Raw genomic sequence first — 27,265 nt, 5'->3', positions numbered from 1 at the left:
CTGTTGTGTCATTTTTTTTAAATTAAGCCTGCATAAAATAAAAAGAAGTGTTGAACTGGTTTAAAATATGGTGCCTTTTAATGCATCTGCTTGATTTTTTGGGTGTGTTTCAGTTTCTGATGAAACTTGCAGCAAGCAGCAGAAGAGTCTTCCCTATTCTGGAACCCTGTACTCTTTAACTGCTCCTTCAGGAAGCTTTTTAGAGTGAAAAGAAGAAAGAGGGGGAAGATCAAACTTGCAGCTCTTGAAGACTTGTTCCATCTTGCAGTTGCTGTGGGAAAATAGAAGATTCAAGGAAGTTGTTGTGTGGGTTCATTAAGACAGTAAGTCACATGAGTTTATATGCTTCATTTTGTTATAAAACAATTTTGTATTCTGAATAAGCTATTCCATTAAAAAATAATGAGAATTTTTTAATTCCTGAAGATTTCTCAAATTTATTCATAATCTGAATGCATTTAGATTTTCCTTTAAAATGGAATATGAGCATTTGTTGTATATTTGTTCTATAATAGTATAGAGATATTTGAATATTATTAAACCTATTCTACATATACTTTTTCTTTCTAGAAATGCTTTTTCTGAAGAAATATTTCACTGAAGGACTCATTCAGTTCACCATTTTTCTCAGCTTGATCGGAGTGAGGGTGGATGTAGATACTTATCTAAATTCACATTTCCCTCCCTTGCGGGAGATTTTTCTGGGCCAGAGCTCTGCTTACACTCAAACACAGTTTCACAACCTGCGGAACACCCTAGATGGATATGTTATACATCCCAAAAGTGTAGATCTGGACTACTATTTTACAGCTCGACGGCTTCTCAACCAAGTGAGGGCCTTGGACAGGTTTCAGGTGCCCACCACTGAAGTCAGTGCTTGGCTGGTACATCGAGATCCTGAAGGTTCTGTCTCTGGTGCTCAGCCCAATACAGGAATTTCTCTTGAGAATGGAAGTGGCTTGCAAAATGGAACCGCTTCAGACAATGTAGTCAGAGAAAATGCAATGGAACAAGCATATAGTGAAGAGTTGGAAGACCTAGGTGCAGTGGCTCCTCCAATAAATGGTGATCTAACTAAAGAGGTATGTATAGCAATATTCTATGGAATGAAGTAATAGAAAATAATTGTTTGAGGATCTCTATAACTTTTATTAATAAATATACTGATGGCAATATTTTAACATTTCTTTGATAAGACTGAACCAGAACAGTATTAGTAATCTATTTTGATACATGGTGTATAATTCAAAAGTCAGACCTCATAAACAATTTATTACATAAAATACTTTAAACGTTGCTATTTTCTTCTAAACCAGTGCTTCCCAAACCTTTTCCTTCATTACCCAAAACTGTTTATTAGAAAATTGAACTTTGAGGACAGGTCATAAGTACCTTTGTTCAGCATCATCATAACTTTGAATGGTTACTGAATGAATGATTGTGCCTCAAGGACTATCTGTATTAACAACATAATTCAATGATCTTTATGTTACTTTAGCAAATTACCATTGGTAATTTCATTGATTTTCACCTTAATAGGAATACTTTGGGAGATTTTTGACTATATTTTGGTACACACAATCTTTTGTAATGGGAAATGGGTTCAGGCAAAAGAAAAATTCAAAGAAAAACTATTTTTATCCAATTTGAGATAACTTACATGGGTTTTACATTTTCTTATTCATGACAAATGACCTTTGAAAAATCCTAAATATCATAACATCTTATTTTTGGAGAAAGGGATAATGAAACATATTGCAATAAGCCTATGGGGTATCATTTTTGGTACACCTTGGATATATTAAATTAGTTTTTTTAACTGTTTTTTAAGTGGGAGGCATCTCAATAACACCCCCAGCTTAATTTGTAGTAATAGATAATAATTTCATTGCATGTATTAAGTTGGTGATGATTTAATCAATTTTGAATTCTTTCCAAGGAATTTTTCTAATATGTATTTAAGAAAGCGAGTGCTTATAGTCTTATTAAGCAATAAAAACTATCCCTTGCAGTCTTCTCTTTTTTTCTCTTTCTGCTGTCCCATGTGATTTACTTTATAAGGGTCTGTTCTGGTTTGCTTTGTTTGTATTGTACTTGTGTTTTATTTCGTGATGAGTTCAGTTATTTGCATGGATGCTGAAGTCTCTCCCAAACACATGGTGATATAGGACTACTTCCAGACCATCCTTAATCCCTGATAGCTTATGTTGCAAGTGGACTGTGTTACTAGAGCTGGTATCCAGGCTTGGAGGGGGGCGGTGTGTTGAAGCAGCTGTTGTGACTGTCTTCCTCCCTTGTCATGTTGCCTCATCTCTTTCATGGGCAAATATAGAGTAAAGATTTCAGAGGTTTTGCCCTTGAGAATATTAAAGTAACATATAAAAGTGAAATTTGCTTTGCATGGAAGGCTTTCCGTTGAAGTAAAAGTAAGTCACTAGCAAGCTGAAAGAATAATTTTGTTATGAAAATATAAATACTATTTTTTAGAACAAAAAATGAAGCCACTTTTGTGGAGGTTTCAACCCTCATGTCTTAAAAGGACTTATTTCTAAAATGGCTATAACAAATGAATAAAATTGAAATGTTAAAAATGAGATAACCCTTCCCAACTACAATTATGAGGCTGACTAATATGAAGAGTTGTCTAGACTGAAGGTCATTAAAATAGAGAAATGTTGGGTTCCATTGTGGTTGTAAGCCAAGAACTATCTGTATTGGAGGGTTTTTTTAAACAGATTTGAAACCAAGATATTTAATAGTCCTTGGCTATGAATCTGAAAATCAGTACTGTTTGCCATTCTAAATACACAGGGTCTGCAAATAAAAGGAGTAAATGAATTTATTAAAGCTCATCTGATTTAGATTTTCATCAAACTCTGCTTGCTATGACATGTCTAATATTTGATTTAACAAACCTGCTTAGGAGCTCCTCCTCTGGAATGGTGCTGCCATAAATAACGTATCTTTCCATGGTTTATTTTGAAGTTTCCATATCACTGCAATGGCTTTTTATGATTAATACAAACCAGAGAACGAATCTGTGGTTCATTTTGATATATGAGACAAGAAAAAAGTATGCTATACTTTTATATCCAAGTATTTTGGTCCTTGCTGGTCCTTTCATTTTCTTAAACTACTCATTCTTTTACGGCAGTTATGTACAGGCACTGTGACTTTTCACATTACCGAAGCATTTGAGCATTTGATCCTTAACCTTATGCAGTATAATATATATTATAGGGAACAACTTGAAAGTGATTTTCCTTAAAATAAATTCAGGATGAACTTGAGATCTATATAGCTGTTAAGAATTTCTGTAATAAATGTATTTAATATTCAATGTATGCTGCCATAAGAGTCCTTTTTGTTTGCTGACCAGCAAAAGGAATTAATTTTATGTGCTGTCTGTATTGAAATCTAGGTACGGGGAACACAGATCTATAGGGCAATGATATGGGCATAATATTTAGATTCAATGAGGCAATATATTGCTTTCTTTTCAGGAGTGCAGAAGACTAAAAAATACATGTACTTAGGAGTATAAATAGATAATTTAAAAAATTATGAGATGGAAGATTGGACTCAGTTCAATCTTAATCAGGAATTCCGTGAACATACAGAGGACAAAAGAAGAAAATATAATATGGAATTCAAGGTAGATGACAATACATTTATTCTTGAGTTCTGCCTGTTTTGTGTATACAGACTACATATAAATGAGCAAAAATGAGGAAATAAGGTATCAAAAGCTTTCTAAAATATATACATCTTCAACTGGACACTTTCCTGATGGTTTTTGGACTGACATTTCAAGGCTAGGATTAAAATGGTAAAGACTTGCCACATTTAAATTTTTTTAAATATGTATTTATATCTTTGTAATATACCCTAACAGAATCTGGGAGTACAGTATATAAAATGAACAGAATGTGCTAGTCCTGAACATAATTAGTTTTTATATAATCTTTGTTAATTATTTTAACTAATATTTTCCACACGTTTCAAGATTATTACTAAAATTATTACTATTGTGTAATAGATTGGCAATTTGCCAATATATGCAATTTTTTTTCAATCCAGTGAACAAGATATATTTTTTAAAGTAGAGGTGAAATGAGTGCTATGGATTATCCTCCCAACAAAACTTAGTGGTGGGGCATGAATTCTTGAACTTTTAAAATACAATTGGCCATAGTCCCAGAAATCCATCTTTTTTCCTGATCATTGGAGTATCATTGAATTTCAGTGACATCACTGAAAATTTTGCAGTGTCCTGCAATATTTGATACCTGAAACACAGAAACTTTATTTACATAGTTAACACCCCCCCAAAAAAACCCCAACACCCCTGAATTTCCTGTAGAACCTAGATGAACTGACCCTCTTTTCTTTGGGGTAATTTACATCATCAGCCTCATGGCCTAGGTGTGAAATGTGGGCCTCAAAGCAATGTGAAATGCATCAAGGTTTTTAATAAGCTCTGTCATTAAATTAATGCTATAGGAATTAGATGTGATTGAATTTGTTTTTATTTATTCAATTTGTATTCCACTGTAATCTCACAACTTGTGGAAGCTTTTAAAATAGTTGGGTACTCCTTTAGATAAACAAGTTCAGGTATTCACTTAACTTTGAAATTGAATTTGTAGCTTGTCTAAAGTTCACAGGTTTTTATTACTATAGTTCATTTAGTTCTAAAAGAATGTATTGTGTGAATTTATCCATTTATGACTTTTTCAACAAACCATGCCATAGCATATTGGGTAAACCTAACTCAATTTCATTGACAATTGTGAGGGGGGATGCAGGATATCTCTATAATCAATAAACTATTGTTATAAGAACAATGGAATAGAGCTATGCTGTTCCTACTGGAGGATATTAATCTACTGTGTGACTTTAGACTTTCTCTTGCTTCCTCTTAAAATGTCAGTTTCTGTAATGGGGAAAGTTACCCTTTCACGAGTATTGAATTTCTTTCTATATAGAACATTCTTACTATAGAGATTTATTTATTTATTTATTTATTTAACATGGATTTATATGCCGCCCTTCTCCCTATAGGACTCAGGGCGGCTTACAGCATATTAAAACACATAAAACATCATCCCCCCCATAAAAACCTGTTAAAAACCAAATATTTTTTTCGCTGTATAATTAATTAAAATTTAAATTAAAATTGTCCCTATTTAAAAATTCTCCCTAGGCCAGACCCGCTTGTTGAAAAAGCCATGTCTTGAGGGCGCAGCGAAAAGGTAGGAGGTCCGGAATCGTCCGGATCTCGGGGGGTAGTTCGTTCCAGAGGGTGGGGGCACCCACAGAGAAGGCCCTCCCCCTGGNGGATGCTCCCCACAGGGAGCCCCATGTATAGAGCATTACAGTAGTCCAGGCGGGAGGTGACGAGAGCCTGAGTGACTGTGCGCAGAGCGTCCCGGTCCAGAAAAGGGCGCAACTGGTGGATCAGGCGAACCTGATAAAACGCCCCCCTGGTCACGGCCGACACATGATCTTCCAGTGTCAGCCGTGGATCCAGGAGGACTGCAGTGGTTAAACTGCAGTGGACAGGGCTTCTGGATAAAAGAACCCATCCCAATATAGATCTGAGCTTTAGGACCTTGATCACTGTTGTATTATTACAAAGTACTAGGAATGAATGCTGGGATTATTTTGGGGTGAGTCTAAGATGTTGTTTTCCTTTCCCCCCCCCTCAAATTCATACAGCTTCCAAATGCATTTTAATTTGTGTATTTTAAACTCTCATGTTTAATATATTCTCTTTACTATTGGGATGTACTCAGTTGAGGATTTTAAGTGCTTAGACTGGACAGAAAGGAATTCATTCTAATCCAGATATGACAGGTAAGCATTATTCAGGCCTCAGAACTTTTTTTCCCCTTACAGTTTCCAAGGAAAAGTCTCTTTCCTACAATAGCCACATAGCTATTTCTGCCTGAAGACATTGCTAGATAGCATGGTTTATTGAATTTGGGAGTTTATGTCATTTAATTGCTTCATTTCTGATTGCTATTTGAAAATAGAGAAAGTTAATTTCTTATTGAAAGTTGAATGTTAATTTCTGCACTTTCGTAGTTTTTAGGTTATAAATTGAAAAAAAGTATAATTTCTCTTAAAGATTTTAAATCACAGATAACATTTCTAGAAGAGAACCGGGTCTATGATAGCAAAAAAATATCAGGAGTTTGGTATCACCTTTTCCAACTAACATTTTTTATTAACAGGCATAAGCTTTCCAAGCTCAACAAAGCTTGTACCTTTTAATAGAATTTGCTAGCTGGAAAAGGAGTTTCTAAACTCCTGACTTTTATAATAGAAGGTGTTCCAATTTTTCATCATTATGAAACTTTTAACAAAAATCTTTATTAAATTTAATATGCTAATGCCTACTTGTACCTTTTTGAGATTTACAATAATAATTTATAGTTTGGATTTTTCTACAGAAGAGCTCCATAGCATTTCCTGGAATTTATCACATCTCCCAGGATTTCCATCCAGTATTTAATGCTCACCACTAGATCATTTTTTCTAACAATGTACAATCTGTTCATCTAACTATCCAGGCACATCCCCATAGTTTCCTTGGAAATATGCAAATCCCTATTTGCTGGCAAAATAAACTTTATTTTAAAGCAGCATTTCAAATTTGTTTTTCTTTGAGAATACTGAAACACAGAAGAAAGTTTGAGATGCTATGAAAACATTGCATTATTAACATAAAGGGTATCCTGCCATTCTAGCTAATTTGGGGCAAGAGATGAAGCAGCGTATGAGGAGCCTCTGTTTGTATTGAACATCATAAAAAAAGGTAAAGAAGTCTGCTAGTCGTTGCCGACTATAGGGGCCGGTGCTCATCTCTATTTCAAGTCCATTGAGCCAGCACTGTTCAAAGACATTTCTGCGGTCATCTGGCCAGCCTGATGTCACAGAGTGCTGTTACCTTCTCCACAAAGTAATACCTATTTATCTACTCGCATATTGAACATATTGAACATCATAGTTCTTTTTAAATGTCATAGGCATACAACTATTCCTAGAATTAATTGTAGTTATGTTTTAAATTAAATTATTTGCAAAAATACCACATGCCAATTTAGTTTTCAGTGTTTCTGTTGCTGGATAGAGTAGGCATCTATTTCTTAGCAACCATAATGTAATATGATACATTATGATACATGTATTTACTTTTGTATCTTAACTAACATTTGTTTACAGTGGAAGAGATTAAACTGCAGTAAATAATTGCCTTCCACTATGTCTTCACCCAATGGTTGTTCCATTTTATCTTATGGTAGAATTTAAGAATAAATGTTTCCTTGTTATCCAGAATTTGTTAGAGATCTGACTGGACCACTGTCTTTGCCCTGAGTTTTGATAGCTACTTAGTTATTAAGATAATAACTAAGATAACTTATTATTTTCCATCTTTTATGGACTCATATATACAAAATTATTTAGCTAGAAGTAGCTTTGGAAAGTATTATTAAAGCTTAATTGAAATTTGAATTATCTATTCTATAATATCTTTTAATGTGTTTGGAGTGGACATGGTTATACATATTAAAATAAACCCCCACATATGCACATTTACCTAAAAATCTTATTTTTTTTACTTGATATTTCTTATGAAGAGAACTAGACTAAGATTCCTTTTCCCACTAGAGTAGTTCTATTGTTGAGACCACATCCAGTCCACAAAACGTTTGATAACTAGTTCATGATAAAATAAGTACAGAATTCAAGAGTGTGTAGAATTTTTTATAGCAGTTTGACATTAGATAGGTTAATAAGCAAGAATCAAGCTCATTTATCATATTAAAAACTAAATATATAAGTAATGTTTGTTGTTAAAGTGTGTTGTAGCTATTTAATACAGGACATTGCTATTTTATTCATACCTTTTGGTTTAGTTATAATTGCAGAATGAGGAAAAAATTATGTAATAGTGATTCTCTATATTAATTGCCTATACACACACTTTTAATGAACAGGTACAATTGTAATTCTTTTTTTCCTATGATGTTTATTCTAATTGACTTTATTGAAATTTAACAGAGTTATGTCTGTTAAATTTAACAATAACAATTGTATTTTTATGCCTTTTTAAATTTTATTTTTCTAATTGTTATTATATATAAATATAAAGTCTTAATGTTCATTGGAAATAAAAAAAACTGGTCCTTCACTACAGATAGTTGAGAAGCACTATTTTAGAGTTACCCAGGTATAACAAAACCTACTCTTATTACTATTATATAAGCACAACAATGGTTGGCTATTTCTAGAAAATGCTATAAGTGGGAAAATGGCTATAATATGCAGTTTTGCAAATGCAGAAAATGTATGCAACTGCTTTCTACATATTATTTAGATATTCTTAAACAATCTTCTAAGGAAAAGTTTATGAACCTCTGAATTTTCAGTTATTATTAACTCAGTTTTTCCTATCAGCCATGATTTTAAAAGTAAAAAAAATAAATCGTATTCCAAGGTTACTTTCTGTATGTCCTTCCAGTGGTTCTCTGGAACATACCTTTGTGGGACTCTGTGTTCCTATTTCTCTTCAGACACTTGAGTCATTCCCCTCAACTTGCTGCCTCTCTAATTGGCTTCTTTGTCTTAACTGTTTCTAGAGTTGCTTTTTCAGTCCTGCTTCAGTTTTCATATGCTTCTTAAATCGTAGTTGTTTCTATGCACCCTGGGATTGGGTGATAAGAAACTAGGAAGTTACAGCTACCCATTAAGTGGGTTTGTGAGTGTGTGTGTTTATGGGGTGGAAATAGAGTTAGCTTAAAAGGTATTTACGTTTATGAGTCTAAAGACTTGATGCTGCTAGTACTTCTAAGATACCATTGCAATATTTTTCTGGGTTTGTCTTTTGGATTTTAATATTATTTTTTTTACCTTTTATGCTTTTTAGGGTGAATACTACAGATGGCTTGTTCTTCCAGAAAGCTTATTATTTGAATTATACTACAATATTTCCACACCAAGGGATAAAAATAAATGTCTAGTTCAGGCAACATGTGATGAGAATTGCTAGAGTTTGTGTTGTGTTACAGTAGCCTTCTTCATTTCAAGTCTGTCTCTATTCGGGCAGCGTAGACTATAAACATTAGCAATTGAGAACATCCTGATTTTCTCTTGTCTCAGGTGACCCCTGCTCTTTCCAACATGTAAACACTAATGAAGTTTAGTTAACATATCCTAGTTAGTATACGGGCAAAGATTTTCTGAGACTATGTTGAACTTCTTCAGGATCTTGCAGTGATGTCTAGAAGAACTTTGAACAAGGTCAAGCTGTTTAGCATAGAATTAGGATGATAAAACAGGATGCAAAGAATTGAGACTGAAATATATTAAAATACATTTAGTAAAGGAAAGCACAAATTTTAAAATATTATATTTTTAATAATGAAACATACATCTTTTAGCAAGAATGTAGTTTACCATCTTTTAATTTTTCAGTTCTATACTACAGTGATGCTTTTGCTATAGGCCTTATTTTAGGGATTTTTAGGGATTGTCATGGTTTGACATCGTTGAGCAGCTGTAAGTTTTCTGTGGGATTAGACTTTGCCAGTCAGTCAGCCAGCAAGCCAGCCTGCTGTCTATCCATCTTCATTGCCATGTAGCAGCATGTGTCATACCATGTTTGTTGTTTGTTATTTGCTTATTCTCGTGATACTTGCTTGCATTTCTTTTTTTATGACAAGAATGGCAAAAACTGTTGCCACCAAGTTCTGTCAAGAAGAAATAGAAAAAAATGTGTTTGCATCAACAAGTAATGGAGGTCCTCTAGGTGTATGGCTGTTTTGTATTGTTCAAAACCTAGAAGCAACTCTACCTAATTTTTGTATGAAATACAGTAGTAGTTTTGCTAATCTTGCTGTGCAGCTTTGATCCAACTGCATCCCTCTGCTTTTGCTTGAGACTTCAATTTTAATACCCAAGTTGTCTTTTAATGCAATATTTCCATTTGAGATATCTCTCAAGAACTCTAAATCAGCTGGACCCAACCTTTTGGGCACCAGGGAACTGTTCCCTGTGGACCAGGGGAGCGTGGTTTTGCGCATTGCCTGGATCCTGCATTTGCACGGATGGGGTTTTGCTCACTTGCGCGGCAGAGGTTGAGACCCCTGTTCTAAATGGCCTATACAGTTAGTCCTTGCTTAACAACCATTCATTCAGTGACTGATCAAAGTAATGTAGGTGTTGAATGAATGAATGAATAATGGTTACAACTGGTCTTCAAAGTTACGGTTGTAGCCCCATGGTCACTTTTTCAGAATTCAGATGTTTGGCAGTCTACCCAGGGCAGTGTGCACTTAAAAGCCTTGTGAAGGGCCAGCAGTTGCTTTGTCCGTGGGAGGAAGAAGATGGTACAAATAGGAGAAAAAAGACAGTGATGGTCAATAGGATGGCAGGATCAGGCAATAGAGTGCAGGTTGGCTTGAAAGGGTAGAGATGGGTGTGAAATAGGCAGGTGAAGGAGATGAAGAGGCGAGCATGGTGAATAGGTCAGAAATTTGATGTCTTTGTCTAACAACAGCGCAGTCCAGATCTAACAACTGTAACCAGGACTGCTGGAACTGCTGTTGCTAATGTATATGATGTTTCGCCTAACAGTTGCTTTGCTTAGTGATGAAAAGTCAACTCCCAATTAGGATTGTTAACCAAGAACGTAATTTTTACAAAAATGGTGCCATATTTCCAGGAGTATGATACTGTGACACATTTTTTTAAAAAGTGTAATTACTTTTTCTTCACTGGAAAGTCATGAGTTGTACAATAACATGAGGCTAAATTGCAGAAATATTTTATTATTACCGTCTGTTGCATCTGCTTGAAAAGAGGATTGTAAGTTTGAACTCTGAAGCAGCCAAATGCTGAAGTAAGATTTTGGCAAGCTGTCAGAATAAAATGTGAGATACTAGTTAAATGTTGAACTAATTCTAAAAAACTCAGTTTCAGTTTGGGAGAGTTTGTTTTTTTGCTTTTATTTTTCCTACTATTCTGTTAAATGTACTTTTTCCTATGGTAACATTAATCTTTCTCTGATCATTTAAATAAGATTTCCCTAAGAAATAGGAGTAGGTTATAAATACTTTCTGCTATTCCATTGCTTTTGGAAGGCGTATGACTTGTCCTGGATGCAGGCAGGCTGTATTGAATATAGGTCCAAGAGTCCTGGAAAGTTTCTTGAAACAATATTTTAAAAAGTAATGCCCAGAATAAAACTTGAATTGAAAATATATTTTTTTCATACAGAAAAAATACTTCTTAAAGACTAATTATTTTTTATTTACTAACATAGCCTGTTGTTTATGTGTTACTAAAGTATAAAGGACAGACACTCAAAAATGATATTCAGATAGGTAACTATGGAAAAAGATATAAATGAAAACAACCAATTATGAAATTAAATAGGCTGAAGATATATTATGTCAGCATCTTCCTCTTTACTAAGAGCTCTTTGAAAGCAGAGATCATATCATCAATAGCTGATATGATTGTGGCTTTCAAAAGCTCTTTTTGTCAAAGAAGAGGCTTTCTTATTCTCAGCCCACCACACAGTTCTTGTTTTTTGTTTATGAGCTAGAAGATATCCTAATTATCTAGTTGCCCTTCTCTAGTGGCCTAACCTGGGCCAACACAAAAACAAAAATTGCTGCACTATTGGATTTACAGATATTCAGCCATATTGGAAAATGTTCTTACTTAGGGCTCTGTTTATTGCGCAAGAACACCTTAAGCTGGGGAAAATGCATTACTCTTAGAATATAATATCCTAGCAATATAGCATAATATAGCATTAATTTCTGCTAAGACTCCTATGCTGAACCAAATGAAGCCTCTCCTTCAAGTCTGCAAAGCAAGTGTTGTAAATGTGGTGCAATCATAATAAAACTTGTGAGCGAATGGAATTTATTAACTGAATTTTCAATGGTGGAAAGCTTTTGCTCTACATTTTCTTTCTTTTCCTAAAAATAAGAAAATAAAATGGACCAAAAAACTCCAACCATAAGCAGGTTTATATATAATTATGTTTAATTTTGATGCAGAATTTCATTTAATGTATGGTGTTCTAGTATTCATTTCTTGTATCTGGTGACTTTTCCACCTGTATTCCAGTGACATCTCATTCATTATTAGTGGAATTGGAAGAAAATTACTTGAGTAAAGAGAGAAATTGCAGTTCTTATTCCATTATTTTATGTCAGTTTTCTGAAAGCTGAAAATCAAAAACTAAAATTCTAGGGTAATTATTGATTGGGGGGATTTGGGGGAAAAGAGACTCTAATCCTGATTTATAGGGTCAAAAAGTTCCTTGTAAGATGATTTTCATCTCTTACCTGTATAAAACACTCTACTTTGTTGCCTGCCACTTTTCTGCTTCTTTTGGAGAGTGAATGAAATCTCAATTGATGAGAAAGGGAGAACTTTGGGTAATCTCCGATGGAGAGAAAAGAGGAGAAAATATTCAGTACTATCTCGAAAGGCTTCCTTAATGTTGTTCCCCCTGCACCATTGCAACCATCATTGCAACCATTGGGTGGGGCATCCAAGCATGGGAGCTTTTCAAGGAGAGAGAGACCTGAATGCTGCTGCAGCTCCCAGGGCAGCCTGGGTGGGGTGGAAGCTTAAAAAGCAATTGGCTGTGTGTTTTGCGTCCTAGGTGACGAATGCAAGGAGGAGCACTTTCTCCTGCATCCTCAGCAGGGACCAGAGGCAAGGGATTGGTTCTTTCTGCAACCTAGGTAACCAGCACAGGGCGGAGCCTGGCTCCCTCTGCATCCTCCGCGGTGACCTGGGGGAGGGGACTGCCTTCGGCTGCAGCCTAGGTAACGGGTGTGTGTGGGGGTGTTGTCTCAGTCTCACTGCAGCCACAGCACAACACATGGGGTGGGGATTCCATCTCTGCAGCTTGGGCATTGAGCAGGGGGTGGGGATTTGATGGAACTCCTCTCTTTAAGCGACAAGCAGAAGAGAGCTGAGGATTGGATCTCATGCTGGAGTGAGGGGAGGGAGGAGGACTGGCTATAGCACAGCACCTGTGGGTCACATGCTGGGAAGGAGGGGGGCTTTCAAACAATTTGGGGGCAGCTAGCAAGCCTGCCAAAAAAAGAGCAACTGTTAACTGAAACTGGAGATGTCTGTCCGGCACTCAGCTCGGGTCACCCAGCTCTGCCTGCCCGGAATCTACGCTCTACATAGACCATGATCTGGGTGGACAGCTCTGGGAGCGGCAGCTGGGGACATGAGAAAGGTATCCTTTCTTTTTGACTCTTTTCTCACCCCTCATGTCTGTCTGCTGCTTGCTTTTATGATAGATTCAGGCCAGATACAGCTCAGGTACAATGTACTAAAAAGATGTGCAGTAGGAAAGAATGTAGCATACATTGGCTGAGGGATAGATTGGAAAATATCATACATATTGGAGGAAAAGGTATAATCATGGCTTGAATTCTTAATTTATGTGGATCTTTCAGTGATGCTTTCATTATAGAAAGAAAATTATGTATTTATGATGATTATGTATTTTGTACCAGTGATTTTCACAAAAGGTGGAGGGAGATGGACAGAATTACAAAATAAGAATACTTGTAAGAGGGAGCAGGCAGTTGAGAAAAATAGATAGCAGTGTCTGAAATTAAGAATATCTTTGATCCATGTGGCCTGCTTTACAATGGAAGTTGGGGTGAGCAAAGGGTGTACCTTATGAAGCATTATTGGGTCTTTCCACCTATACCGCCCAATCACTTCTAAACACTCATAGTCTGGAAGTAACTAGAAAAAGTATACATTTGGATTAGAATCTTCAATTTGAAGAAATAGTTGATAGGAGGGCTAAAGGAGAAGAAAATAGTGTTTTGTCTAAAACTTCTATTTGCACTGAATGTTCCATGGAAGAAAGCTTGTATTTTGCAGTTAGGGAGGGGATGATTAAAATTAATTTGAATGAATGCCAGATAGGGAGAGGAGGAAGATGTGATCCAGATACATGTTTGTGATCAGTTAGGCCATGGAAAAACAATTGGGTCTTTTGAAGCTGAAGATGCTGAAGGTCTAGGGCAGCCAGTTTGAGGAAGGACAGAGGAGCTAGCAGTTGCAGAATAGTCTGTCTGTAAATTAGTTCTGAAATACTGGACCAATTATTTGAATTAATACTAGAATAGTTAAATTAAGATAGAGATATTAGAGACAAGCTTACTCTGAATTATTGTTCCTTATATAGATGGAACAATCGGTGCTTTGAAATTGGGTGGACAAATCAGAAAGATTGTAACATTGCTGCATTTTATATTCCCCAATGTTCTGAAATGAAGGGAGATTTAGTCTGTTATGTTCCTGTCTGGAGCAAGGAGAAATTAGTTAAAATGAGTATACTTGGCATCCCTAATTCAAGACTTCTTTGCCACTTATGTATTATATAGGAATAATGATAATTTGATGTGGTTTCCATTGGAAATGGAAATGTAGAAGGGTGGAGCCCCAAGTGCTGATCCTTCAGCATCATTCAGCCAGATTTGTTTGCAATATTAAAAAAACATTCCAAAGAATGGGAAGGCATTTCTGGTCCTGAATGAAAGGAACATCCTGCTGCAGTATGTGAATGAATATAGCTTTGGGTGATCTTTGTCCTGTAGCTGAAGAATTTGTAGGATATTGTAGGGCATGGGATGAAAAAGAAAATTTTAGGGTATGATAAACCTTGTTTAAAGTCTGTTATAGAGGAGGCCAGGTCACTGCTTTGTGGTTGAAACAGGCAGATTTGTTTAGAGTGCATTCAGCAGAGATTGTTTTCAGTTTGAAGGACTGGTTAAGGTAGGCAGCTCAGCTGAGGGAGCTGGCAAGACATAGGACGCATGGCAAGCCGGCTTTTCAAGTTGCATCAGGTGGCTGAAAATGCAGAGAATCTCCACCCCTTTATGCAAATAGGCAGAATGGCACCACAGGCTGATGCAAACCCGCTATGGAGCAGCAATCCGGAATGACAATTGGCCCTCCCTCTCTAACCCAGCCAGCCGTCTGAGCAGTTAAAGCTGCAGACTCCTGCCTGGACAGAGAGAACATTGCTGCGTAGCATGGGCAGGGAGGAGGAGACAGCTCAGTTGCTGTCCATGGAGTCCCTTGTTTGGGGCCCGGAGCAGCTCCTTTGCAGAGCCACTCTTGGCAAGCTCCCTGTGCAGGATGGCTGTAGGGGGGGGAAAGATGTCTGGAGCACCACGGCAGCAGAGATGGTCAAGGGAAGGATCAGGGGAGGAGGGACCACACCCCATTCAGAATGAAGGGCGGCACTTAGAGGTGAGTGGGGTCAAATGTTGGTGTTGGGCCTATATCACAGAATGGATGAAATTATGGTAGTGTTTTGGGTAAAGAAGCTGGAGGCATTTGTGCTGGAAGTTTTGTAGGAGAGGTCATCCTCCTGAATAAGTCTTTTTGACGAAGAGAGGCAGTCATGTTTCTTTCTCCCTGTTTTTTTTTTTCCTTTTAGGATATTGATTTAATTGATATCCTGTGGAGACAGGATATTGACCTTGGTGCTGGGCGTGAGATTTTTGACTACAGCCACCGCCAAAAAGAAAACGACGTGGATAAAGAACCAAGTAACAGTGAAGAATGTGGGGATGGCTGGAGGAACAGAGGGGACAGCAGCATCGCTGACAGAACTGAGGTAGTGGATGGCGAGACAGGGGAGAGTTTCCCTGCGCAGGTAAAAACACCCTGATGGGGAAGCACAGATTGCTTTCCTACCATTCTGAGGTTGTACTCCATACCTGTCCAGTAAAGAAGATTGCAACCTGTAGTTCAGTTCATTTTCTGAGAAGTAGACTATCTCCCATATTTTTCTTTTGGGTACTGTTTTTATATTTTCTCGATATGTAAAATTCTTTATATGTTTTTATATGCTTACATATTAAAGTGGACTGAGCTTTTGGAATAAGCTAGAAAGATATATAGAAATTTGCACCTTATTAGTTGGACTTTGGTGGATGAGAATAGAGGGTACATAGAGTTTGTTGCCCAAATTCTTGTGATCTGTATAGCCAGTCTGCTGACTGTCAAGTTCAGTTTTTCCAATATCTTCCGGTTAGAATTCATATGCAGGGCAGAGAATAGTCCTCAAGAGGGCAGAATAGGCTCTGGTTCATGGATACTTAAGGGCTCAGCTGCACTGTTCTTTGGGAAGCAGGCATTCAGAACAATCTTCACCTGTACTTTTTGTAGATTTCATCTGACAAGAAGTACAGGTAGTCCTCGTCTTACAACTGTTCATTCAGTGACTGTTCGAAGTTACAACGGCACTGAAAAAAGTGATTTATGACCATTTTTCATGGTTATGACCATTGCAGCATCTCCCCAGGGTCATGTGGTTTACTCAGATACTTAACAACTGGTTCATATTTATGAAAGTTGCGGTGTCCTGGGGTCATGTGATTCCCTTTTGTGACCTTCTGACAAACAAAATCAGTGGGGAAGCCAGATTCACTTAACAACAGTGTTACTAATTTAAGAACTGCAGTGATTCATTTAACAATTGTGGGAAGAAAAGTCGTAAAATGGGGCAAAACTCACTTAACAAATGTCTCACTTAGCAACATAAATTTTGGGCTCAATTGTGGTTGTAGGTTAAGAACTACCTGTAAATGAAAGTTATATCTTAATTGTAGCACTTAAGTTTTCATACAGTTTGTTTGCTGCTTCTGTTTTTTATTGGGATAGGTTATGAGATATATATTACGTATGTATACAAATTGGACAGGCCCTTGAAATGCTGCCCTTTGGATTAATTAAATATTTACTTTTTGTTGAGAATAATTAATTTTAAATTAATTCTAAATTAATTTTAAAAAATTGCTTTGGATCAAATATATCAGATTTTGAGCAGATGATTCTATTTTTGACTCGGGTGGAACATCTTAAGCCATAGGTTTGCAGATGGTCACACATGATTTTTCCCCCCTGTTCTCCAGAGTATATTTTGACTAAAATTGCACTTTGTGTGTGAGATGAGTGGTCTCCATATTTGATATGTAAATGAATAACTAAAAATGATTGTATAATTCACTGACATTTTAAGCTATAAATTCTAAAAGAGGCATAATGACAGTTAAACCATGTTTGCCATCACCCTTGCAATTCCCTGAAAGCAAAAAGCTGCAGAAAATCCTTTTTCTATTAACTTGAAATTATCATCCTACTCCTGATAGCAAAAAAAAAAAAAAGATTAAAAAGCAGATCCTGTGTACCAAACATTGGCCATTCTGTCCCTGGTTCAGTTTATATGTTTCATATTAAGGGTCAGGAAAAAAAGAAGTAAAGAAAAAGAACATAAATATTGAACATTAGAAAACCACAGGAATAGATTATCTTCATTGTCTGGCCTTGTGTTTTTTTTCCTAGGCGCCTGGGGTGGAGGATCAGACAACCTTGTCCTTGGAGGAGTGTCTTAGATTGCTGGAGGCTACATTTCCTTTTGGAGAAAATTCAGAGGTACATATTTTCACTTTGGAAGTAGAGCTGATCAGTTTGGTTGCCTACCGCAATGCTGTGCCTTCTAGATATATCAAACTGCAACTCCAGTAATTTTCAATCAGCAGCAATGGTAAGTTGAATTGTGGTAGCTGGGGTCCAACACATCTGGAGGGCATCAGGTTGGAGAAAGTTAGCTTAGTGTTCACTCTTTGTCAGTTCCAGTCATCATTTCAGTTTAGCAATAAACTGAGTTTCCATTTCATGTCCTTGCAGCAACCTTGTGAAATAGGCAAGTATGCTATCCTTTGAGAAGAACAGAATCTCCTGAATAATGCAGGAATTTGCTCACCCACTAAATCAAGTGCCTTGTCTGTTTTAAAATGATGGCATTGCATGCCTTGCAAAATGAACCCCCTTTCCCTCCCCCTCTTTACTTGGTCTTATTCTAGTGTAGACTTAGAAAGGTTAATAGCATACAGACTGAATCTCACTTATTCCCACTCCTCCATGTGGTTCTCTAAGAGTTCTTTGCCAAACTTTATCCTTTATTCCAACCTATTCACAAGATTTCTATGAAGGAATATAATGTACAATATCTTGAGCTACTATTATTTATTCATGTCTTTAAAAATGTGTCAAATATATTTAAGTAAATAATAAATCTTGGGAAAGAGGCTGGACTGCTCTAGCATGTGGCAAAAGAATCTCTAAAGTTCATAAATTGAAAGGAAAGAAGAATGGTTTATTACTGTTTTAATATCACCTAAAACGTAATTCATTCACTTTGCTGTTTTGTTTTAGTTTCCAGCTGCAGATGTTCCCAGCCTAACTGACTCTCTGCCTAATGAGAGTGGGCCTTCTGTCGTGTCAGACAGTCTCCTCTCTCCCCTTCTGACAGAAACAGAGCTGCCCTTTGATCTGGAGCAGCAGTGGCAGGACCTCATGTCTATCATGGAAACACAGGTAAGGAACGCAATTGCTTCATGTTTTGGTTTTTCCAGGACAATATATGTAGGATAATCTCCCATGCTTGCTAGATTTAGCATTGCTCTTTGCCTGCTTGCATCAGTTTCCCACAATCTATAGGTATAGTCCTAGAAGTGGAAGAAAGTTGAGTCTTCCCATACACATAGTTCCAGCCTTCAGTTTGGATCAGAGAATTTAATTAACGATATTGCTATTGAATTGCTGTTGTTATGCAAGGCTTCAGTCAAATGTAAAACAGAACATTTTATTTTCTTTGTAGTATCTGTAGTGCAGAGCACTTTCTTTACTCCTGCTAGGACAGTGGTTCTCAACCTGTGGGTCGAGACCCCATTTGGGGTCGATCAACCATTTCACAGGGGTCGCCAAGCAAGACTGTCCGCCATTTTTTTTGTCCGCCATTTTTTTGTCCGCCATTTTTTTTTTCCTTTTCCGGCGGGTGCCTTACCTTCCTTGGGCTGGGCCAGCTGGTGTTTGGCCTGCTCTGTCTCTGCCGCTTGCCAGCTACGCCTCGGCCAGTGCAGGGGGCGGAACCACGCATGCGCGGCGCTCCCGGGCAGGGAAAGTCCTCAACTTACGACCGGTTGGGTAGTCCTCGACTTACGACCGGTTTAGTCCTCGACTTACGACCGGTTTAGTCCTCGACTTACGACCGATTGGGGTCGCAGCATTAAAAAGGTTGAGAACCACTGTGCTAGGACTTTTTTCCTATAGCATTTGGTAGGAGCATAGAATGGAACACTCATCACAAAGGATAAAAGCAAAATTCTGTAGAATTGTAACTTTCTTAAAACCATCTTGTTGAATGTATTCATCAAAATGAGAAAAATGTGTGGCACTAAGCGATTGCCAGCAAGATAGTAAAATAGAGACCCTTCCAAACCACTTACCAGAGGAGAAATCCAAACAATCATCAGGATTCTAATACTTCAATACAACCTAAAAACAAATCCTTCATATGCACAACCATACAGCATGTCTGTACTTGAATTATATCATATATTGTTTGTTCTTGCCAGGGTTTAAAAAAAAATACTACCAGTAATAGATGGTCTCTGTCCCTGGAATTTCACTTAAAATCTCACTTCACTTTCATTTCTAGAACATACTAATATGTTTAAATCAAATAGCTACTGGTCTGGCAGCAGGATGATCTGTAATATTGTGCTAGAATTCAGGGGTGTCAAACTCAATTTCATTGAGGGCCGCATCAGCATTGTGGTTTCCCTCGGGGGGCCAGGTAGGTATGGCCAGGGTGAGTGCAGCCTACTGGGTGGGCATGGATGGAGTGGGTGTGGCCTACTGGGTGGGCATGGCCAGCTCTACATCGTTCGCGTCAAGAGTGCCTGTGGGGGCCTGGGCAGGAGTGGGACAGATCTGAGAGTCTCTGGTAGAAGGGGGTGGGACCAGGGCAAGTGCCAAGGCATGGTCCACTGGAGGAGCCTCACTGTTCCTCTCAGGCCATGTAGGGGGGGCCTGGATGGTGGTGCGGGCTGCCCAGAGCCCTGGGCAGCAGAGGTCAAACACCCAGCCTGGCCCTCGCGCACCAAGCCCAGCCCCACTTCCCCAAGGGGGCACCCAGCTGCACTTACCTCCTCCTCAAGGCTGCTGTTGCTGTGTTTGCTCTCCTTAGCCAGGTTGCTCATGATGGGTACGAGGGCAAAGTCAGAGGGAGGCCCATTCCCTCTCCATGGGAGGAGACCCAGCTTTGTATCCAAAGCTTCCTTAGCAATAGGATGGGAGACCCCCCAGGATAAGCCAGGAGGAGGGGGCAAGGGGATGGTGAAAGGGCAGCAGGGCAGGACTAAGGCAGGACTTCCCTCAGACCCTCCCTCTCCTTTCCTTCTTTCCTTCCTTCCTAAGTACAGAGTGGTGGGAAAATATTTGAGGTGAGGGAGGGAGAAAAACAGGCAAGAAACGCAGCTGGGGAGGTGTCACCCTTCGTGAGGAATGAAGAAATGCACCATCAGCTGGAAGGGGCCAGCACATGGCCCTCACCTACTTCACATATTTGGCTTGGTGGGCTCTGGAGGAGGGGATGCCATGAGCAGTGTGAGAGTCAACGTTATCTGCGCAATGCCGCCCAGCCCCCAGCCTGCCCGGTCTCGGCAGGCAGCGGGGCGCTTTTCTCACAGCGCCAAGAGGCTGAACCAGGCAGCGCAAATCCAAAAAGAAGCGATGCCGCCCGGCCCCCAGGCTGCCCAGTTTCGGCAGGCAGCGGGGTGCTCTCCTCACAGCGCCGAGAGGTTGAGCCGGCAGTGTGAAGCTCGTCAGCTTTGCACCTTGCTGCCTGCCGAAACTGGGCAGGCTGGGGGCTAGGCAACATTGCACTTCTCATCAGATTCGCGCCACCCAGCTGCCCATCTCAGCCACTCGGGGCTGTGAGGAGAGTGCCCCGCTGTCTGCCGAAACCGGGCAGGCTGGGGGCTAGGCAACATTGCACTTCTCATCAGATTCGCGCTGCCCAGCTGCCCATCTCAGCCACTCGGGGCTGTGAGGAGAGTGCCCCGCTGTCTGCCGAAACCGGGCAGGCTGGGGGCTGGGTGGCGTCTCGCTTCTTTTTGGATTTGCATCGCCTGGCTCAGCCTCTTGGCGTTGTGAGGAGAGCACCTCGCTGCCTGCTGAAACCCCTCCTCTGGAGCCCATCAAGCCAGATATGTGAAGTAGGTGAGGGCCATTTGCTGGCCACTTCCAGGCGATGGTGCATTTCTTCGTTTCTCACAAAGGGTGACACCTCCCCAGCATGCACCCAGGTGGCAAAGCCAACGTGGCAGGGCCTGGTTCCTTGCTGTTTTCAGACGGCCTTGTGGACCTAAGACTGAATGCGTTTCAGCATAGATGGCCACCAGAAAATTGTACATTGGCTCCTAGCTGGCCAGGGCCACGGCAGCGGGAGCCGTTCCCTTACTGTTTCCAGGATGGCTTCGTGGGCTACATGAAACCACTTTGCGGGCCGCTTCCGGCCCACGGGCCTTGTGTTTGACATGTCTGTGCTAGATGTTTACCTTCTGCTCAGGAATCCCTTCTTGTAGCAGTGTTTTACTTATATAACAGTTAATTCTCCTCCCTCCTCCTGCTTTTCTATTTTGCCAAAAGCTCTGTGGCTAGAGGGGAGAATTGGGTAGGATATGCGTTTATATGTAGAAAATACCTGGAAGGAAAACAATAGCTAGGTCTTCCTAGATGCTTTCTTGATGATTATGGGGCAGTAAGTAATAAGATTATTTAAGAACATGGTATTTAATTTCTGATTTGTTTACAGTGAACTCCCTATCTGAGTTTTCTGTCCATTTAAGTGGATGAGGAGGTTACCATAAATGTTGATGTGTACATTTTTCCAGGCCAATGTGCCAAGAATATAACATAATAGGTTTGGAATTAAATCCAATATACTGCCCCTACTATCTTTTATGCCCCTTGCTCTGGAAGATTGGAGGGCCTACAGATTTTATGTCTGTGTTAAGTGTTGTAAGCAGTGGGGGTAAATTTGATCCACCAATAATATCCATTCTGCTAATGGAAGCATAATTCATTGTTACTTTTTTCTTGGAGTCTTTATTTTTTTAATGATGTTGATTGAAACCTGCAGAATCTAAACAGTCTCTTTTTCTTTTGCAGAGCATGGAGGTAAATAGCACTACAGCTGTAGAAACTTTATACAACAATCCAAGTGGAGATCTTCTGACAGCCAACTATAGCCTTGCTCCATCTACCCCTATTAACCAGAATGTCAGCCTGCATCAGGCATCGCTAGCTGGCTGCACACAAGATTTTCCTTCTCTGTTCAGCTCTGAAATTGAAAGTCCTTCAGTGGTTGGGGGCTCAGCTTTGCTGCAGCTGGTTCCTGATAACTCCACTGGCTTCAATACCACATTTGGCTCTACCAACCTAAGTGGAATTTTTTTCCCTCCCCAGCTAAACAGTACTACAAATGAAACATCTGGGCCTGAACTCCCAGACCCTCTTGGAGGGCTTCTGGATGAAGCCATGTTGGATGAGATTAGTTTAATGGATTTGGCTATTGAAGAAGGCTTCAACCCAGTGCAGGCATCCCGCTTGGAAGAGGAATTTGATTCAGACTCAGGGCTCTCCCTGGACTCAAGTCACAGCCCTGCTTCTCTCAGCAGCTCAGAAGCATCATCATCCTCTTCGACCTCTTCCTCCTTTTCTGAGGAAGGAGCTGTGGGCTACAATTCTGATACCGAAAATGTGGACTTTGAAGATGTGGAAGGAGCTGTTGGGTATCAGCCAGAATACAGCAAGTTCTGTCGGATGAGCTACCAGAATCCTCCTCAGTTGCAGTACCTGCCTTATCTTGAGCATGTGGGTCACAATCACACATATAACATGGCCCCCAGGACCTTAGACACTGATGAGTCCCAGCCAGCTAGTGTGGGAAAGAAGAGTTCCAAAGAGAAGCAAGAAGATTTTCTAGATAAGCAGATGAGTAGAGATGAACATAGAGCCAGAGCCATGAAGATTCCTTTTCCCAATGAAAAGATCATCAATTTGCCAGTAGAGGAATTCAATGAACTCCTGTCCAAGTATCAGTTGAGTGAAGCACAGCTTAGTCTAATCCGTGACATTCGCAGAAGGGGCAAGAATAAGATGGCAGCCCAGAATTGTCGTAAAAGAAAACTGGACACTATCCTCAATCTGGAGCGGGATGTAGATGATTTGCAGAGAGACAAATCAAAGCTGCTCAGGGAGAAGGTGGAATTCCTCAGGTCCATCCGCCAAATGAAGCAAAAGATGCAGACCCTCTACCAGGAGGTATTCGGCCGTCTGCGTGATGAAAATGGCCAGCCCTATTCCCCAAATCAGTATGCTCTACAACATGCCAGTAATGGCAGTGTTATTCTAATACCACGTTCCTTGGCTGACCAGCAGGGACGGCGTCAAGAAAGGAAACAGAAAGATAGGAGGAAGTGAAAGATGATGAATATCATTTGGAAAGCATAAAACTTGCTGAATCTGCAACTTCGAGAAGGGCTGAGCCCAGAAGAATTTGGAGGAACTTTCATGCCTTCTTATCCAATATATCTTCTCAAACCATGATAGCTGCCAGCCAGTGTATAGGAGCATACTGCTAGGCAGGGGGCCTACAAGTCTTGAGAGGCGGAATGGCAAAGCATGTTGGGAAAGACCTGTGCTTCCAGAAGCCTCAAACCAATTGAACATTATGAGAGTGTGAATTAGCTGGCATAATGTGTGTTTGCAGGGGGGAGGGGGGAAATATCAGCAGAGGATAAAAAAAATTGAATAAGGCTGGCTTTTTGTAAAGGAAGAAAAGTTAAATGAATAGATTGAGAAGACCTAAGAGTATTTTTTTTCCTTTGAATTCCCAGTCTTGGATACTTCAGGTAGCTGGTTGGATTTTTTAAAACTAATTTGACGTCAATTATATGCAGTTCAAAACCATGCCTAAATTTGAATACTTAGCCATGATTTCTTCATAAATTTTTATGTACTTAACTAAAGAAGGAGCACAGAAAATTGTACTAGAGCAAGAGAAACATTTCCCTCAAGCTAAAAGTAAGAATTTCCCATTCAAGGAATTTATATGTACTACCATTTTGTACTTCAACAATTACCACAAATATTTGGCAGAGTAGGAGTGGAAAGAGTTAATAGGATTACTATAGAAATGCATCTTTATCATCCCTCACCAATTGAATACTTTGTTAAAGATTTTACCTGCCCCAGTGAGGAGCCAGCATTAATTCTGGGCCACTATCAAGATGTATTACAACATGATGGTGCATGGTAAAATTGCATGCTATAAAGCTGTCTTTTCCCATTGATTGGCTTAGAGAGACTGCTTTGGGTGAAAGGAAGTGTAGGGCCAAAGGTATAGATCTTCATTGACTAGAGTCTGCAAGGTGTGTGACCATCACTATTTGGTCTACATCACAGCGGGTTTTGCTTCTATTAAGTGGGCATGCTGTGTTAAAAGCCATCTACAGCAAGCCTCTTTTTGAACGGACACTTTGATTTTAATTTATTACGGTTTTAGAACTCTGTGTTCCTATATTGTTTCCTCTCCCCTGTAGGGCTATAGAATGAACTTAAGAGTATGCATGTAGGATAGAAGGGTAGTACTTCCCCTGAAGATCAAAGCTACTGAAAGTTTTTTTCTGCCATAAAGACTCAAAATGTGTTAATGATGATTCCACAGCTGGCTTCCCTTCTGTCCTTGGATGTCATTCCAACTTCCCCCTTCCTCCATTGAAAAAAATAATAATAAGGCGAAGGGTGAGGGTAGTGCCTTGAACACAGCTAGCCTCAAGTTCTGAGGCCATCCCCGAAGCTGTTAACTTGCAGTATAGCACAGCTGGAAGTATTACTGACTTGACCAGCAACTGTAGAGCTAAATGGCTTTGGTTTTTTTCCAGCCACTCAGTCCTGTGTATGTGATGATATGTGAGGGCATAACACTGAAATGGGCATCCTCCTGAGGATTGTAGAGATGGGATGCATTGTTTAAGTGGTATAAAGCAATGTTTGCAAACATATTAGGGTTTTTTTTCAGGCCAAGACCTTTTCCAGAAAAAATATGAGAGTGGATAAGAAGTATACGTATGAAGCCTTCTCCATTTCTCATGCTTTTGGAATTAAGAGCATGAAATTTGAAGCACAAAATGTGTTGGAGCTGTTGGATGGGAAGGATGGAGCCCTGTTGTGTGCATGTGTTAATTTATTTCTGAGGTTTTATTCTGAATGGTTTCTATGAGCTATTGGGAAAGTGAGGAGAGTGTGAGCACAGGACAAAAATAAAATGGCTTATTCACTATTTAAACATTGGTTTTGTGTCTTCTTTATCCAGGACTAAATCCACTATATATTTACAGCAATGCTGATTACTCTTTTGTAGGCTGTTGAAACTGCTGTCTTAAATTACATTGTCACAATGAATGCACAGATGGCTATTAGCTGTGATAATAGTAGAGTGCATCAGTGTAATTATTAAAAACTTTCCTTTTTGAAACTAATCTTGTATACCTTAAAGGCCATTAAAGATGAAGAATCTGATGTTTAGCTTCTTGTAAGTATATATAGTTACATATCTTTACAAATTGATTTCGGATATTTTCCTTTAACAAATTCTGTAAAACTGTGTGTAGTACTTTCTCATATTTATAGAAAGAAGCAAGTTTAGCTGGATCAACTGACTGAAAAACTTCCTGCAAACGATGATATAAAGGGAATTTAGCAGAGGCGTCATACACTTGAGTTTAAACATTAGACCAGGGGTGTCAAACTGCCAGCCCGTGGGCCAGATGCGTCATGGCGAAACCGCGCCCACCCCATTGCCGGCAATGAAAAAAGTCACGATACGTCGCAACACGTCACGTGACGTTGCGAGTTTGACACCCCTGCATTAGACAAACAGGTTATGATATGTCAAATGTTATGAGATAGAACAATGCACTGTCATAAGGTAGCATTCATTAAAGAAACTATTTGTGTAGTAACTAGTAATATTGTTAGGTAATATTGTACTTAATTCCCCCGATTGCTGAAATTATATGGAATAGTATCTGGATAATCAGTGGTAGATTGGAGGAATGGTGGTTTTGGTAACCAAAAGAATCCTATTGCGGTAATTAATACGCTGCACATAGAATTAGTAACTGCCTTACACTTAATTACTATAGAATTGAAGCTCAGACTTTCAATCACCTGGTATAATGTAACATTGCTTCTAATTATGATATGGAGATACAAGAAAAGAATAATCTATTTGAAAATACCTACCATAGTGCTGTGGGCTACAGCAATGTGTATTGGGAGAAATGGATTTTTCAGTAAAGTATTCAGACCTCTTCTCTGGAAAGTTTCATCTAGTGCAGTAGTTCTCAATCTTTTCTTCACCGTGGACCCCCTTTAAATACCTTTTGTGGCCAGACCATGACCAGAGACCTCCAAGACTTAATTCAAAATTTAAATCATAACAAATTGCAAACCCGTGATGACATTGCACCTGCCCCAGTCCCCAGGGGTCTGCGGATCACAGGTTGAGAACCACTGATCTGGTGGATTTATTTCCATGTGAATTTTGTTTTAAAAAAATTAATGAATTATAATATGGTACTCTAAAAAATCTGAGCTAGCCAAGAGGATGTAAGAGGATGTCATCTCTTGGATTGTTTAAAAGAACTATCACAAAATGTTTATGGCACAATTAGAACAAGCCAGTTTCAGAATTTGTTCAAAGTAAAATTTATTGTAAAAGTAGCCCACATATGGCAAAGATCTCCATTCTGGACTCGTAACTTTGTTTTGCACTTTTAAAAAAGCTAGTATTGTTCCTGGAATACTGTATCCAGGGATATGCTGCATGTACATTACTTTCTTCTCAAATTTAACAGCATATCCTGTAGACATCTAGATCACAACTTCCATTTTGATTTTCTTAGCTGGGGTCATCCACATTTTCAATTCAGTTTGTATCCTCACTAGCATGTTATCAGGCACTCTATTTAATAGAAAAACAAACATTAAAAATATTTTAGCATAGATTTGCTGGATCCTAATGCAATTACCCTAGGCTAGGTCCTGGAAAAGTCTGATGTTCCTGTGTCTTATCATACTTTACAGGTATAATATTCTCTCCATTTAATTCCATTAATGTTCATGCTACTTATAGAACCAATTCACTAGGCATGAAGAACTGTTCCAATATTAACATTCTTGTTCCCTTGTTCAATTTGTTGCATGACAGCAAGATGAGCTAACATAGATGTGCTTTGGATACAAATTTGCAATGTGTAAATTTGTCCTT

The 27,265-nt window shown here is 39.0% G+C and overlaps 1 protein-coding gene across 1 annotated transcript; it reads left to right on the top strand.

The window, feature by feature from the left end:
* The first annotated feature begins 572 nt into the window (after nucleotides 1-572).
* On the top strand, nucleotides 573-23,865 carry NFE2L1 (nuclear factor, erythroid 2 like 1). Its single transcript, XM_015810437.1, has 5 exons — nucleotides 573-1,082; nucleotides 15,515-15,733; nucleotides 17,425-17,514; nucleotides 18,298-18,459; nucleotides 22,099-23,865. The coding sequence occupies exons 1-5, from the start codon at nucleotides 573-575 to the stop codon at nucleotides 23,410-23,412; spliced, it is 2,295 nt and encodes a 764-aa protein (XP_015665923.1). The 3' UTR covers nucleotides 23,413-23,865.
* The last annotated feature ends 3,400 nt before the right edge of the window (nucleotides 23,866-27,265 follow it).

This window comes from Protobothrops mucrosquamatus, unplaced genomic scaffold, assembly GCF_001527695.2.
Source record: "Protobothrops mucrosquamatus isolate PMUCROS unplaced genomic scaffold, P.Mucros_1.0 scaffold10, whole genome shotgun sequence".
In the NCBI taxonomy this organism is placed as follows: Eukaryota; Metazoa; Chordata; class Lepidosauria; order Squamata; family Viperidae; genus Protobothrops; species Protobothrops mucrosquamatus.
This window is presented reverse-complemented; position numbering and strand designations above follow the sequence as displayed.

Coding starts and splice junctions, on each gene's coding strand:
- NFE2L1 (XM_015810437.1), top strand. CDS start 573: ATGCTTTTTCTGAAGAAATATTTCACTGAAGGACTCATTCAGTTCACC. Junction 1,083..15,514: donor ATGGTGATCTAACTAAAGAG/GTATGTATAGCA, acceptor TTTTCCTTTTAG/GATATTGATTTAATTGATAT. Junction 18,460..22,098: donor TGTCTATCATGGAAACACAG/GTAAGGAACGCA, acceptor TTTCTTTTGCAG/AGCATGGAGGTAAATAGCAC.